Genomic DNA, 15,532 nt, shown 5'->3' with positions numbered 1-15,532 from the left:
GAACGTACAGATCATACCCGCACACCATTTTAAGCCGTATATGAAGGCCTACAAATTATCTGGAATAGCCAAGATCTAATGATGCACAGGGAAAGCTTCACTGAAGAAAAAGCGCGTAAAATAGGCCTTTTTCGCGCATTTCTCTGCACTGCGAGATAATTATGCATTATTGATCTATGGCTATTCCAGATTATTTGTAGGCCTTCTTATGCCGCTTAAAACAGTGTTCGGGCATGATGTGTACGTTCAGCCGTTTGGCAGCTAGCAGCCTTTTAAATTCATAGATTTTTAGCAATATTCGTTACCAGCAATATTTTACCGTGAACTGCAGTAGATCCAATTATTCTAAGATAGAAGATGTTAGTTTTATGTATCTGTGTATGTTTCTAACTATAACTTTTCTCTGATAGAAGATGTTAGTTTTATGTATCTGTGTATGTTTCTATCTATAATTATTCTATGATAGAAGATGTTAGTTTTATGTATCTGTGTATGTTTCTATCTATAATTATTCTATGATAGAAGATGTTAGTTTTATGTATCTGTGTATGTTTCTATCTAAATATAATTATTCTAAGATAGAAGATGTTAGTTTTATGTATCTGTGTATGTTTCTAACTATAACTTTTCTCTGATAGAAGATGTTAGTTTTATGTATCTGTGTATGTTTCTATCTATAATTATTCTATGATAGAAGATGTTAGTTTTATGTATCTGTGTATGTTTCTATCTATAATTATTCTATGATAGAAGATGTTAGTTTTATGTATCTGTGTATGTTTCTATCTAAATATAATTATTATATGATAGAAGATGTTAGTTTTATGTATCTGTGTATGTTTCTATCTATAATTATTCTATGTTAGAAGATGTTAGTTTTATGTATCTTTGTATGTTTCTATCTATACTTATTCTATGATAGAAGATGTTAGTTTTATGTATCTGTGTATGTTTCCAATAAATCAATATGCTGTACACAAATACCGACTTAGGTAAACATCCAGATAAAGTCTCTACAGACAGAGAACAGTATTTTAGAAAAATTGCGACTTTAGACAAAATAAAAGAGCATAATCATGTTGATTTTAAAGTTAATTTGTTCATGGCTTTAAAACTTCGTCATAAGTGATGACGTTAAAAGTTGAGGGACACTTAGTTTCTGATATTCAATAAACAAAAATTACCATTTGGGTGCTAGGAACAGTAAAAATTTCTACACAATTTTAAAGACGATGGGATTTAGAAAAATGTAAAATAGAAAACAAGTTTGTTTAAGATTTAGGTAATTCAAGAAAAGATGTTAACATATTGTTAAAAATGTAAAATAGAAAACAAATTTGTTTAAGATTTAGGTAATTCAAGAAAAGATGTTAACATATTAGAGTAAAACTCTAGAGGGAAGAAGGGTTAAACAACTGTATCTCTCCATCGCAACCGTCTTGTGCAACCTTTCTATTGGTTCATTGAAAATCAACCAATGGTATCGCTTATATTACACAGCCAAGTAGCAAAGTAGCAGAAAATAATCTAGAAGCAGACGAAAGAGGTCTTGAAAAATGAAGGGAGGTGGTTTTCTGTATATACATACATCTATACTTGTTAACATATATTCTAATAATTGATATCAGAGCTATAAATCCCAACATAACCTTATTGAATTATTTATGTTAATATTCCTCCCTATTCCTGTATTATAGAATGAATGTCTAAGAATACTTACTATGTATATTAATGTCTGATATACATGCAAGAAAAAAAACAGTAAATGAACTTCTGAAATTTTACAATTATTCAAAAACATTTTAAATGCCATTTGCATGTAGTTAAGAGGAGCACCCCCTCCCCCCTTTATTTTTAAAATTAAATAGAAATAAGAAAGGGGAAGAGGTGGCTGGTTTCCTTTGTAAGGATATAGGGATAACACCAAGGAATTATTAACAATCAACATTTTACTAAGAATTGGATAGTATTATATTAGGTAATTACAAAAGTATCACAGTTGAGAGTTTTGAGAATGAAATTAAAAAAAAACCTCTGTAAAATAAACAATTTGTTGAACAGTATTAGAGTACTAGGTAAAGTTTCTAGTTGCACTACGCCAAAAAGCTTAGAAATTAGCATAAATTTGAATCCTTGCGTCAGTTCTTTTCCCCAAAGTTTAAAAAGTTTAATCCTAAATCTTTTTCATCAATAATTACTTAGATGTAGCACCAGATTTTCACGTTCTCTAATAAAGTCATACTCAAAGCTGGCTCAAATAGCGACACCCCCCATCCATTCTCTTTGCCCCATCCCATCCGATCATCGAATAAACGACGTCCATATTAGCAACCTAAATGGAGACAAATTTTTCCCCTGTCAAAAAATCCATTATTTCATATCCCTATCATCCATATTTACTGCAACGTATTGAGAAAACACATAATGTTTCCATTTTAAACTTCTGACTTGTGATATTGCATCTCTCAGTACACAATCTTTTCTTATATGACAGCCAATTTATTGAAAGTTTTGCATGGATTTGTTTCGTGTGTGTGTGTGTGTGTTTGTGTGTGAGAGAGTTTGTGTGTGTGTAGGTTGGGTTTGTTGTGTGTGTGATTTTTCAATTGTCATGGTTTATATAACTTTTATACACTTACACAATGGAAAAAAGACTGGCTTTTGGTCCTTAAAATTAAAAATATTTTAAAAAGAAAAACAAGAATTTCTTTTTAAAATAAGAAAACAATTCGACATCTCATAGGCATGTAAAATATTACTTAAAAATAGTAGTATATGTCATGCAGCTTTTGAATTCTAATTTTCAGATGAGCTGAAGTGTATATTAAAGGCTAATATTAACCCTTTACAGTCGGGCCCCTTGCCGCACCTTAATCAGTCGGGGGGGGGGCGTTCAACGCCCCCCCCTATTATCTCAGTTCCTATTAGAGCTAGAGGGCTAAGATTTTTTGTGCAAGTCCCCTGTGTTATGATGAATTTTCGACCTTAAGTAAGTCAAGGTCAATTTTCGCTTCCTTTGCCCTTTTATTTAACAACCTTTGTTTTTAGGTCCTTTTTTACTTAAAAATTTCAAACGGCTGTAATTTTTTTATTTTTGAAGCTAGAAGAAAATTTTTTTTGCAGAAAATGTTTATTTTTATGTAAATTTTATGTTTGAAATATCAAAACATAAATTTCAGCGGCCGCAGCTGTACTTGGCAGCTGCCAGCCGCCGCAGTCGGCGGTCGGCGGGAAAACGGCGGCGGATCTTTATGAAATTTTAATACATTATGTAGACATGTAAGAAAAGCTTAAGTTTAAAATTAGAAGTCAAAAATTGCGGCCACAGGAGCCTTTTAAAGATTTCTGGAGACCTGGAGGATCAGGACCTGCAGGATCATACCTGGAACCTAAAATTGACTTGAACACCTGTATTTAATATGAGGATGTACTATTAGAGGATATTTTAGTATTTTGGTAAGATAAAATGCTTTGTTTAAGTCAAAAAAATATTTTTGATCTTTACCTGGATGACCCTGCCAGGTTTGCTGGCATCCTGTGCCCGCCAGGATGGAGATATTCAAAAAATTCCAACTCTCAGTTATGTGTCATACCCAAACTTAAAAAGTCAAGCAGTTTGGGCTCTTTATCTTTCACACACAGAAAATGAGATAGAAAAAACCGGAGGGGGGGGCGTTCAACGCCCCCCCCCCCGACCGTTAAGGGTTAATTATGCTTAACCATAACAAAAATATAGAATCATGGAAAGAAAACGAAGTAGCGGGTTTCGATGTATTTTCACAGTAGCTTTTTTCCTATTTCTAGCCCTTGTGGTGGGGAGGGGGCTCTAATCCTGCGGGGCTATCATTTACCCAACCTAACCTAACCTAAAATAACCTACCAAAAGCTACTGTGAAAATACGATGAAACCTACTACTTCGTTTTCTTTCCATGTTGTAATATACATTACTGAAAAATGAATTGACTGCCAGTCTAACATAAAACCTGAATTTGCTCGCTGTTTGTCCCACTGTGTGGCGTATGAATTCCAAATTCCGTATGAGTTGTGTGTGCTAAAAGCTTTGCTAGAATCTAAATTTGTCCATAGATAGGACACAGAAAGGATGGACATAGTCTCCATCTTCCATATCTTCCATCATATTTGATTTTCATTTTATTCAAAAACAATTTGGGGCTTTCCCTCGCATTATCTTTCGAGCACAGAAAACCCAACCTCCCTTATATTTTAAAGAAATTAAAGATAAGAGGGAGGGGGTTAGTTTATTCTTTTTTTGTCTATTACTTTAGGTCAGGATAGGTAAGGATATATTGGGTACATGGTATCCCCGCAGGGATAGGGTTCCACACAGGGCAAAGGAAAAAAACTAACCTCCATTATCTTATTACAATATGTTATATAAAAAGGGGGAGGGGAGGGTCAGCGTTCAGCCTTGTTGGAAATGATCAGCATAAATAATATTTTTCTTGTAATGTCGTTGTTACATTAAAATTGCATTCTTTGACTAAGAAGTTTCTGTGCTTTTACACTATGTGACTGTTGAGCACTGAAAAACCCCCAAGTGTTAAAAAAAATAATCCCTATATAAAAGTAACAGGAACTCTATGTGTGTGCGTCTGTCTGTATCAAAGGGTTTAACCAACATGGTTCTCCATTACAATATAGCTTATGTTTTAGATCATACTGCTGAAGATCTTGCGCAGAAAGATACTGAACTTACCGCTGGGCTTGGAGTTGCTATTGGACTCATGGCAATTGAATTAGTAAGTTTTTATCAACATTAAAACAAGGACAATTACTTTAAAACTTGAGACTTGGGGGGGGGGGGGTGGGGTATATTAACTTAACTACATAGTTCCGTACTTTCTAACTTAAAATTTGTTTGCTCTGTCTTTTTTACTTGATTTTACCCCCCAAACCATAAAAACCCAATTTTTTTTACCCTGTAGGGGGTTAAAAATTTGGGGATTCCCAAATTATCCCCCTAAATAGATTAAAGTCCTAAAAAAGCTATTTAAATAAGTTTAGTGAGAAAACAGACATAAAAACATCCAACTTCTTACCTTTTATGATTTGAATATTCTACATTATTGATGTATGAAAATCCATATAGACTATTTTATTTGTGAATGCAGTATTATTTGAAATGAAATAAAACATATTTCAGATTGGATTTCTGTCTGGGCTGAGTATGTTTTCACCTAGTCAAGCTCTTCTTTCTATCTGCTGGTAAGGTTGAGTCACACATTTCGGTGGTTTCCCTTAAAGTGCCTAGTTGAGCAGAGAAACTTAACTTCTTGTGTTAAAATAAATTGAAAATAAGATGTGTTGTTGGGAGTAGTTTTTCGTGAATTTGATTTTTACTTTAGGTTATGTTAGGCTAGGTTTTATTTGGTACAAGTAGTCCGCAAGGTTAGGGCACCTCCGGTAGGTTCCAGCATGGTTAGGGCACCGCCGGTATGTTTCGACATGGTTAGGGCTCCGCCGGTATGTTCCGGCATGGTTAGGGCACCGCCGGTATGTTCCGGCATGGTTAGGGCACCACTGGTATGTTCCGGCATGGTTAGGGCACCACTGGTATGTTCCGGCATGGTTAGGGCACCGCTGGTATGTTCCGGCATGGTTAGAGCCACTCGCATGGGTTAAGCACTAAGAAAAAATAGAAAAGGGGATTCCAATGCTCGATAGGCCTATAGAGGTAAAGCACCTAGATATACATTATACATATATAATAAAAATTGGAATGTAGTTCATGAAAAGGATAAAAAAATTCCATCTTACAATAAAAAATGATTTAATTTCATTTATTTCCATTGAATGTATTCTCCGCGCCAGATTTTATTTTTGTATTTATGTATCAGAGCTATATATACATAGAGTGTATAAAACATGAACAAGAGAGAAATTATCGTCAATTTAGGTTGCTAAAATGGACATCATTTATTGGTCAGTTCACTCATCCAGGAGGTGGGAAGGGATTGGGTGTAGGGGGTTGATAGGAAGGATCATTATTTTAGCCAGCTACAAGTTTCACTGTATTAGAGTATAATCTGGTGTAAGACCTAAGCAATAATAAATCCATTGTTATGGACTAATGAAAAATAAAATCTCCCCACCTAGTTGTATAATGTAAAAATCTTCCTTTGGTAGCTGGTTAAGTCTTGGGAAAAACTGTAAAAATAAGACGTAAATTATACCCACTATTTTCTCTATAAGTATTCTATGTATACGAATCTTGTATTGTTTGTGTCTGTCTATCTGTCGGCATTGCAACCACTTTTTCTTTACAAGTCCCTTAGGAATTGTACAGAATTTTCCATCTGATTTTATTTTATCCTTTTTTTCTGCCTGCAAAAATGCTTCACATACGATAATTAAGTTAAATAATTGATAACAAAATAAAGAAATTAAAAATTGCGCACAATATTGTATTGTTATAACGATTGCAGTAATGATAATGGTAAAGTATAACGTTAGGTAGGGGATCAGAGTTTTTGCCAGGGGTAAATTTTGACACCACGTTAAACCAAAATCGCTGGGGTCGTAATCTTTAGATCAGTGTTATACAGACAAAGAGGAGAGCGTTAGTTTAATATCAAGGTGGTGGATGCACCCCCCTTCAAAAAACAACAAACACAAAATTGCTTTAATTAGTAACTAGCGGATTCGCCCCTAGCCTCTAGAGGCTTCGCCCTATGAGGTAAGGGGAAGTCAACCCTCCTACATAGAATTTGTTAAAAAAAAGTCATTGCTACAGGCTAACTACTGCTAGAGCCTACCTAAAAAAATTGGGTGGGGGATTTTTTTTTTTTTTTATGGGTTGGGGGTGTCCCACCCCCTAAGAAAACAGCCTAAAACCACCACAGGACCAGTAAGTATATTCCTTGAAGAGTAGAATCCGATCAGTTCAGTGGTTACCGAAATCTCAAGGGACAGACGGACGGACGGACAGACGGACAGACAGACATCGGTCTACTTTGTATTATAGGTTACGCGCGCGAAGATAGAGATAGAAATACTCTACTCGAAAAAGAAAAAGTAGAATCAAGAGAAGGGGTATATTTGAAAATGAATGGAAATTACAGAGATGTAATAATGTGTTGTATTTATATTTTTTCAAGCCTTAATTCATGTTGATAAATTTGCTTATTTTTAGACGTCTGCGATGGGTTTAAAAAGCTTAGGTCCAAATTAATTAGATTTAATTGAATTTTAAGATGGATGCATTTTTTCCAAGGTCATCTTTACTGTCATAATTTTTATCATTATATATACCGAATCACCGATATGCAAAAGAGTTATTTTTTAGGGTTTATATGGAATAATGGATGTAGATTAGACGTGTATACTTTGACAGTGGAAAAATCTTCCTTAATTTAGCTTGCTAAGATGGAACTCATTTTTTGTTCAGTTTGTTCATCCAGTAGGATGGGGAAAAGGGGGTGGAAGGGGTGCTAGTAATTTTAGACCGCTGCGTATTTAATTTTTTATAGAACATGAAAATCTGGTTTAAGATCCAACTAATAATCTATCAATTATTGGAGTATTCGGCTGTGGAGACCGTGGTTCACATAATAAATGTTTTTAAAAGCGAAGCTTTTCTATAATTAGGGTCGGTCCGTCCGTCCGTCCGGAACGGATAGCTTTTTTGTTAATTTAGTCTTGTTAGAATCGTCTTATCGATTTCAAATTTTGCATAGTGATTCCTGTAGTAGTTAGGTAGGATTTAGAAGGCGTAGCAACTCTTTAATCATTACCAAAATGTCCGTACGTCCATTATAAACATGCTGATTTTTTTACTTTTTCAACAACAAAATTTAATGTGATCTAATTATCCGATTGATCTGATTTTTGGTCTACTGATTGCTGCGACAACAAAGTAAAATATAATAAGCGAAGCAACTCTATAATCAAGTCCTAAAAATTTAAGTATGTCCATATAAACATTATCCTGTATCAAGCTGTTTAAAAAAAAAATTACTTCGAATTTTGCAATGATAATACATTTATATTCTGATCATTCAGTTCTGACACTATACAAGTGTTAGTGTCTATTTGCCCTACCGTTTCAGAGCTTCGCTTTTATAGATGTTGTCATCCTTGTTTAAAACAAATAACGTCTGGTTTTTAAAAAAACTGAGAGCTGACATAATATCGACCATAATATGACATTATAACAATACACTAATGTTGACATAATGACAACACCATTTTGACAAGGTTTAATTAATAATTATTAATGAAACAACAAGGATAAACATCCATATAACACAAACATTAACACTTGTAGAGTGTCGGAATTGAATAGTCAGAATATACAATGTGTATTGTATAAGTCTAAACAAATAGTGTATGTAAATTTGTAGCAAAACTGTTTGTAGCAGGATTCTGTTCTAGGACATACGTACATTTTTAGGACTTTAGAGATGCTTCGCTTATACCATTGTACTTTGTTGTCCTAGGAATCAGTATTCCTAAAATCAGATGGACACAGTGGGATCTTTTGCCAAAAAACGGGACATTTAGAGTAGACAAAAGTAAACTTCAATAAATAAGCTTGTATTTGAAGAAATGATGTAATTTCTTTTGCTTTAACTCGGAAATAACTTAAATTTTGCCTCTGTTAACTTCTAATGTGCATTTGGTAAGTACGTTTTTTTGATATACTTAAGTATTGTCCTTATAATTTTATTTATAGATTTCATCTAAAATGATAAAAAGTTTTACAAAATTGTAATAGGATTAGAAAACTCTCTTCTGGTCATAAGAATTAAAACTTTTTTACCTCTAGGTTAAATTTTGTACTATTCATTCAAGCTAAAAAGTAAAGGTGATAAGAAATTTGAGCAACGAAAATGACAATTATGCCAGGGAGGGAGGGGTCAATCTTATTCGTTTGCTTAAAATCTTTTGGAACTTTTACAAAACCAAAATTTTCCACCAATATTGAATTACAGGAGAGGTAATTTTGTTTATCATAATTGAGGGTGTACTTTAATATAATGTACATTGTATTATTCCCTCGTGTTCAACTTTTTCTTTTTTGAAAGCGAAGCTTTTCTATAATTAGGGTCCGTCAGTCCGCCCGTAACGAATAGCTTTTTTCGTTAATTGTCCTATCGATTTCAATGATTTGCATGATGATTCCTGTAGTAGTTAGGTACGATTTGGAAAGCGTAGCAACTCTATAATCATTACCAGAATGTCCGTACGTCCCTTTTAAACATGTTGATTTTTTTTGAATTTTTTAACAACATTTTTTTATGTGATAAAATCATCCGATTGATCTGATTTTTGAATTACTAATTCCTAATACAATATGGTACAATATTTTGAGCGATGCATCTCTATAATCAAGTCCTAAAAATGTCAGTAGGTCCTTAAACAAAATTCAGTTTTTAAGAAGTTTTGCAACAAATTTACTTATAATTTTGTCAAAACTTATATATTCATATGTTGTATATTCAGTTCTGACACTTTGCAAGAGTTAATGTTGGGTTGTAATACCATTTCAGAGCTTCGCTTTTATGGATGTTGTCATCCTTGTTTAAACTAAAATTAAAAGTGAAGGGTTGGTTTGTTTCCCTCCTTGATTACCTCAAGTGCTTCTAGAGGCCTTTAGGGGCGTAGCCGATAGAATATGAGAAAGTAGCTACTCCATATATGCAAAAATATGATATAAAAAGTTTATTTATAAAAGTTATATAATTATCATATCAATATGATAATATTTATATATTAATAAACTTATCTAATAACATTAGTATAATGGTTGATAATTTTAGATTTTTAGTAGCAAAGCTACTTTATATCATTTCCGCTGTCTGTCCCTGCGCAAACGAAAAAGCTTCATAATAGTAACATAGTCTTTCAAGATCTATATATATATATATAAATTAAACGATGAAAAGATGAAACTAGTCTCCTATTATTAAAATAGTTGAGACCTCTGATCAAAATTGAATCAACGCTCTGAAACAAAAATGATTTCCTTCAACCACTATCCTGAAGAAGAATCTGCCCCCACCACCTTGACCAACTTCATGCAGCACCTGGTAAAACTGGTCCTTTCATGGCATACAAGATCAAGAAGAAGAATTTCAAGAAAGAAACATCTCCTACCCTGCCTCGACGGAACTTCTGGTGTTGCTGTATATGAATATTTTTTTTAATATTATGTTTGAAAAATCTTCTAAAATATTAGTAAAAATCCTTTAAATTAAATTTATTTTCAACTTTAGTTTTACATTGACATCTAAAGAGTGCAAACATGCACGAAACAATTTGTATTGTAATGTCTGAATAAATATGTAAAATTCATATTTTGTTTGTGAGTTAACCTCTTATATATATATATATTTATATCTATCTATCTATCTATCTATCTATCTATCTATCTATCTATCTATCTATCTATCTATCTATCTATCTATCTATCTATCTATCTATCTATCTATCTATCTATCTATCTATCTATCTATCTATCTATCTATCTATCTATATATCTATCTATCTATCTATCTATCTATCTATCTATCTATCTATCTATCTATCTATCTATCTATCTATCTATCTATCTATCTATCTATCTATCTATCTATCTATCTATCTATCTATCTATCTATCTATCTATCTATCTATCTATCTATCTATCTATCTATCTATCTAGTCACGCCACAGCCACAGTGGGATTATCCTACATGATGTTGGACCTGTGGGATTGTTCATTCTACTGGTGGATTTTCTCACTGTGCTCCTGTCTTCCCGCAGTATTAGGTAAGATTCAAAGGCGTTGCTACAAAAGACCAACTCTACAAAAGACCAACGCCTACAAAAGACCAACTCTACAAAAGACCAACACCTACAAAAGACCAACCCCTACAAAAGACCAACAAATATATATTGCTATATAAACATCAAATTTATTAATAAAGTAATACATAATCAATACATGGCCGCAGCGCTCGGCCCCCTGGCCTGCCTAGCCGCGGGCGCTCGGCCCCCTTGCCTATAACCTAACCTTACCTTACCTAAATATTAAAAATTTGAAAAAAAAACTAACCAACCACTTTTTGTAAAATCAACGAAATTCTAAACTATTAATAAGTTAATGTACATTAAAAATTCAAACATAAGTTAGGTTAGGTTAGGTTATAGGCAAGGGGGCCGAGCGCCCGCGGCTAGGCAGGTCAGGGGGCCGAGCTCTGCGGCCATGACCTTCTAGCATTACGATTTTTTGAATGTTGGTCTTTTGTAGGCGTTGGTCTTTTGTAGAGTTGGTCTTATATAGGCGTTGATCTTTTGTAGAACCGAATAGTTGGTCTTTTGTAGGCGTAAGTCTTTTGTAGAGTTGGTCTTTTGTAGCAACGCCAGATTCAAAGACCCTCCTTTAATTTGAAATAAAATGAAAATAAGGGGCGACATGTAATTTTCGATGTATGTGTTTCAATTTAGGTCAGTTTAGGTTAGGTTATATTGGGTAACATGGTAGCCCCGCCTGGTTAAGGCATTGCAGTGTTAGAGTCATAACAAATACTCTCCCTAATTTTCACTTAATAATCAGGGTTAGTTGAGAGTTCCGGTGCTCGCTAGACATTTTTAGGGAAAGCTCAGATTCAAGTGGTATTATGTTAATTGGTAGTTTACACAATCGAGTACAAGTGTCGTATGGGAGGTGAATAATCCTTTTTTTCCACTTTCGTGAGTTTAGGTTAGGTAAATGATAATGATTGTCCCGCAGAGTTAGATCCCCTGCAGGGGCTTTAAATAGGAGAAAAACTACTGCTAAAATACAACAAAGCCCGCTACTTCTTTTTCTTTCTATGATCTCTTTTTTAGTTATAATTGTATTAATTAAGGTTTAAAGGGACTGTGAACGTAAATTTTTCTCATCTTAATATCAAATCTTTACATTATCTCATTCATATTATCTCACAGGTAGAGCAAAACGCGCTTTTGTTTGCTTAAAAAACGGCTTTTTCCGACGATTTTTATAAGGTAAAGGGAAAGGAAGAAATTTTCCGTATTATATAAAATGTGCATTAAATTGCTTTTTTCTCCCATTATGGCTAAAATTAAACCTTTTCACATAGTTCTTGATTTTTCCTAACGGTTAAGCTGACTTTTAACATAATCCTTGCTTTAAACCAATGTATAGTTACTTAGAAATTGATAAAATAAGCAATATTTTTTATTGAAAACCAAATACAATAACAAAGCTGGAACAGGTTTTTTTTATTAGTATTCAATTAACTTTAGATGGCCCATCACTGGCCCACCTTTAATTACAAAGAAGGTGTATCAACTTTTTTTTTATAGCTAGCCGGTTCTTTTAGTAAGTAGTAGATGTAAAATTTTTTTATAGAATTCAGATATGCAATCGTTTTTTTTGTAGACCTCTTATTTTTTAAGTAATTTAAGTTTAAAAAAAAAAAAATTAAGTCGATTTTAAGATACTAAAATGCAACAAAAAAAGAAAGAAAATGGCCATTATGAACAAAAATAGTAAGATCTTTAATTTGACACCTTACTTTTTCAATTCTGTCAGGTAATTATTGAAAAAATTGATTTTTTTAAACCCACGAGAATAAAAACTTTAAACTTAATTTTATCATTTCACAGGTAAAAAAATATAGGTTCATATATACCTTTAGAAACAGAAAAATGTTACAAATCCATTGTAAGCAAAATTGAAAAAAAAGTTTACAATATAGTATATAAACTACAATAAAAGGAATTATATGAAAATATCATATTATATTATACAGGCAACGTCTTAATTCTTGAATTGAGTATAAAAATGGGAAGGGGGTAAAGAGGGGGTAAAAAAGGGAAGACAAAAGTGTTGCCTGAACAAAAAATATAATTGGACATTTGTTTATTTTTTATTTTTTTACTTTTTTTCAATTTTGCTTACAATGGATTCGTAATATTTTTCTGATTCTAAAGGTATATATGAACCCATATTTTTTTACCTGTGAAATGATAAGATTAAGTTCAAAGTTTTTATTCTCATGGGTTTAAAAAAATCAATTTTTTCAATAATTACCTGACAAAATTCAAAAAGTAAGGTGTCAAATTAAAGATCTTACTATTTTTGTACATAATGGACATTTTCTTCCTTTTTTTTGTTGCGTTTTAGTACCTTAAAATTGACTTAATCTTTTTTTAAAAAACTTAAATTACTTAAAAAATAAGAGGTCTACAAAAAAACCGATTGCATATCTGAATTCTGAAAAATTTTACATCTACTACTTACTAAAAGAACCGGCTAGCTATAAAAAAAAAGTTGATACACCTTCTTTGTAAATAATAAAGACGCAATATTTCTTTATAAACAGTCTGATAAAAGTGTAAACTAATTCTCCAAAGTGGGTTATTTATTGTCCAACACAATAAAAAAAGATTTTATTATTTTAAAAAACCTATGAGATTCAACCCTTTGTAGACAGTGAGGTATTTTCTTGTCAATAATACGAATTTAAGATAGATCTTTATTACTACGTTATAAAAAAACTAAATAAATTCTTAACAGTAAGTAAATTGTTTCAACTGTATATGACAAGTAAAATATCCCTACAAACATTATAAGAAACAAAAACGTTCAGATTTTTCCTGTTTTTTCCTTTTTCCCTCCCAAAATACCATAAAATCAAGGCATTATTCCTGCATATTTTTGTTAATAGGACGTTTTTGGTTGATCAGTGTAGTGAAATGTGCTTAGAAAATGTTAAGATTTGATAATCAGATTTTACGTTCACACTCCCTTTAATTTTGTTTCAGAGTTAACAATTATGGTCGGTTATATAGCACTGAAGAAACCTTTGTAAAATTACAAAATTAAACAAGATTTTGTATGTTAATGTATATAGTTTAAACACTTTTTTTATTGTAATATTGTTAAAGTTGTTATTTATTAATAATTTTTTTTCACGCAAACTTTAATAACTACATAGATAATATATATCCTCTTGAAATCAGTTTCAAATCTCACAAAACAGTGAAAAATTTCGGTAATGGTTTTGACAGAAGATAGATTTCTTGAAAATAAATGTGTATCAATTGTTACAGCTAAATCACAAAATAAACAAGTAAATGTCAACATTGGCTATTGGGTTTTAGAAATTTATAACATGCCTTTACCAAAAAACAAATTTTGTTGGTAAAGAAATGCCAATTCTAATTGTCTTTTATAACATAATTTGTTTGTAAAAGTACTGGTATTAATCTGGATTCAAAATCAAATTAATGTTTAAATGAGAAAAAAATAGATTAAAATTGAGAGATAAAAAAGATCTTGATGTATATTCATGAAATTAAATTCATTAAAGTTTAACGCCATCCATGCCCAATTTTACACAGTAGATAATTTATAGAATTTTTAAAAAGTATGTGTGGTACTTTATTTTTACTCGACACATTTCATATTTAGGGACCTTATTTGGTTTACAATTTTTGGCGAAATAATCTAAGTTAAGATTATTTATCTCAAAAAATGGTATTAGAATTCTAAAAACACAGGTATATAAATATTAGAGTAAAACACTAGAGGGGAAATTGGGTTAGATAACTGTATGTGCCATACCAAGGACCTTGTGCTGACTTTCAATTGGGTCTATCAACCAATAGTAGGGGGTATTAACACAGCCAAGTAGCAGAAAACAATTTGCTAGCAGATAAAAAAAGGTCATTGAAAAAGTGGGATAGACAGTTATCTGTATATACATCTTTACTATAGATCTGTTATTTAAATGAATGTGATTTTCTTTTATTGAATTTTGTTTATAAAATCCAATTTGAAACTAAAATTTCCACTGTGGCCTCCCATTTGTGATGTCTGTTGACAAAAGAATTTATTCAAGTTTTAAGAAAAGTTTTTAATATGAAAACTTGAGATGCATATTATCCTCTTTTTTCTCACATTGTTAACAGTTAAACAAACAGGGATGTCAGAGATACTTCAATTGAATAAAAATTATCCCGATTTTTTGGCCATTCAAACATTTCAATTTCTTGAAATTTTCATATTTTTTTTCGTTAAATCAATTAAGTTTGTGATTAATTAATCGGGGAAAAATAAAGTTGGGGTAAAATAGTTTTCCTTCAGATGAACCATCCCTTATTTTTATATTTATCTTTGAAAAGTCCCAGGAATAATTACATTCAATTGTAGGGGAGCTGTTTTAAAGGAAAGACAAGCAAAGCATAGAGACAAAAACTAAGAATTAGAAAGAGAGATTTGTAGATTGAGAGAGTCAACGGAAAGGGAGAAAAAAAGAGGGGATATGGTTATTTGAGAGAGAGAACTGAATAGAGAACAGTATCACAGAAGATAAGACAGTCTGACATACATGATAACTTGAAGAGCAGCTTCGCTAAAGTTACAAATTAAATCCTTAGGTTTATCTTTTATTAAGTAAGTTCATTAATATCTGAAAAACTTAAAGTTGGGGTGCCTTCCTATATTTTGCCAGTTGAGCACTGATAAGAACCCCCCTTTTTTAAAATATATATGCACTGCCAAATTAAACCCAA

The 15,532-nt window shown here is 32.2% G+C and overlaps 1 protein-coding gene across 1 annotated transcript; it reads left to right on the top strand.

Annotated features, from left to right (window-relative positions):
• The first annotated feature begins 967 nt into the window (after positions 1-967).
• On the top strand, positions 968-14,979 carry LOC145327802 (transmembrane protein 107-like). Its single transcript, XM_080171355.1, has 5 exons — positions 968-992; positions 4,676-4,761; positions 5,166-5,227; positions 10,668-10,774; positions 13,781-14,979. The coding sequence occupies exons 1-5, from the start codon at positions 968-970 to the stop codon at positions 13,825-13,827; spliced, it is 327 nt and encodes a 108-aa protein (XP_080027481.1). The 3' UTR covers positions 13,828-14,979.
• Positions 14,980-15,532: the final 553 nt, after the last annotated feature.

Source organism: Acartia tonsa, chromosome 1 (genome assembly GCF_053477335.1).
Source record: "Acartia tonsa isolate MP-2025a chromosome 1, ASM5347733v1, whole genome shotgun sequence".
NCBI classification, from domain to species: Eukaryota; Metazoa; Arthropoda; class Copepoda; order Calanoida; family Acartiidae; genus Acartia; species Acartia tonsa.
The sequence above is the reverse complement of the archived record's forward strand: the minus strand, read 5'-3'. Positions and strand labels throughout refer to the sequence as shown.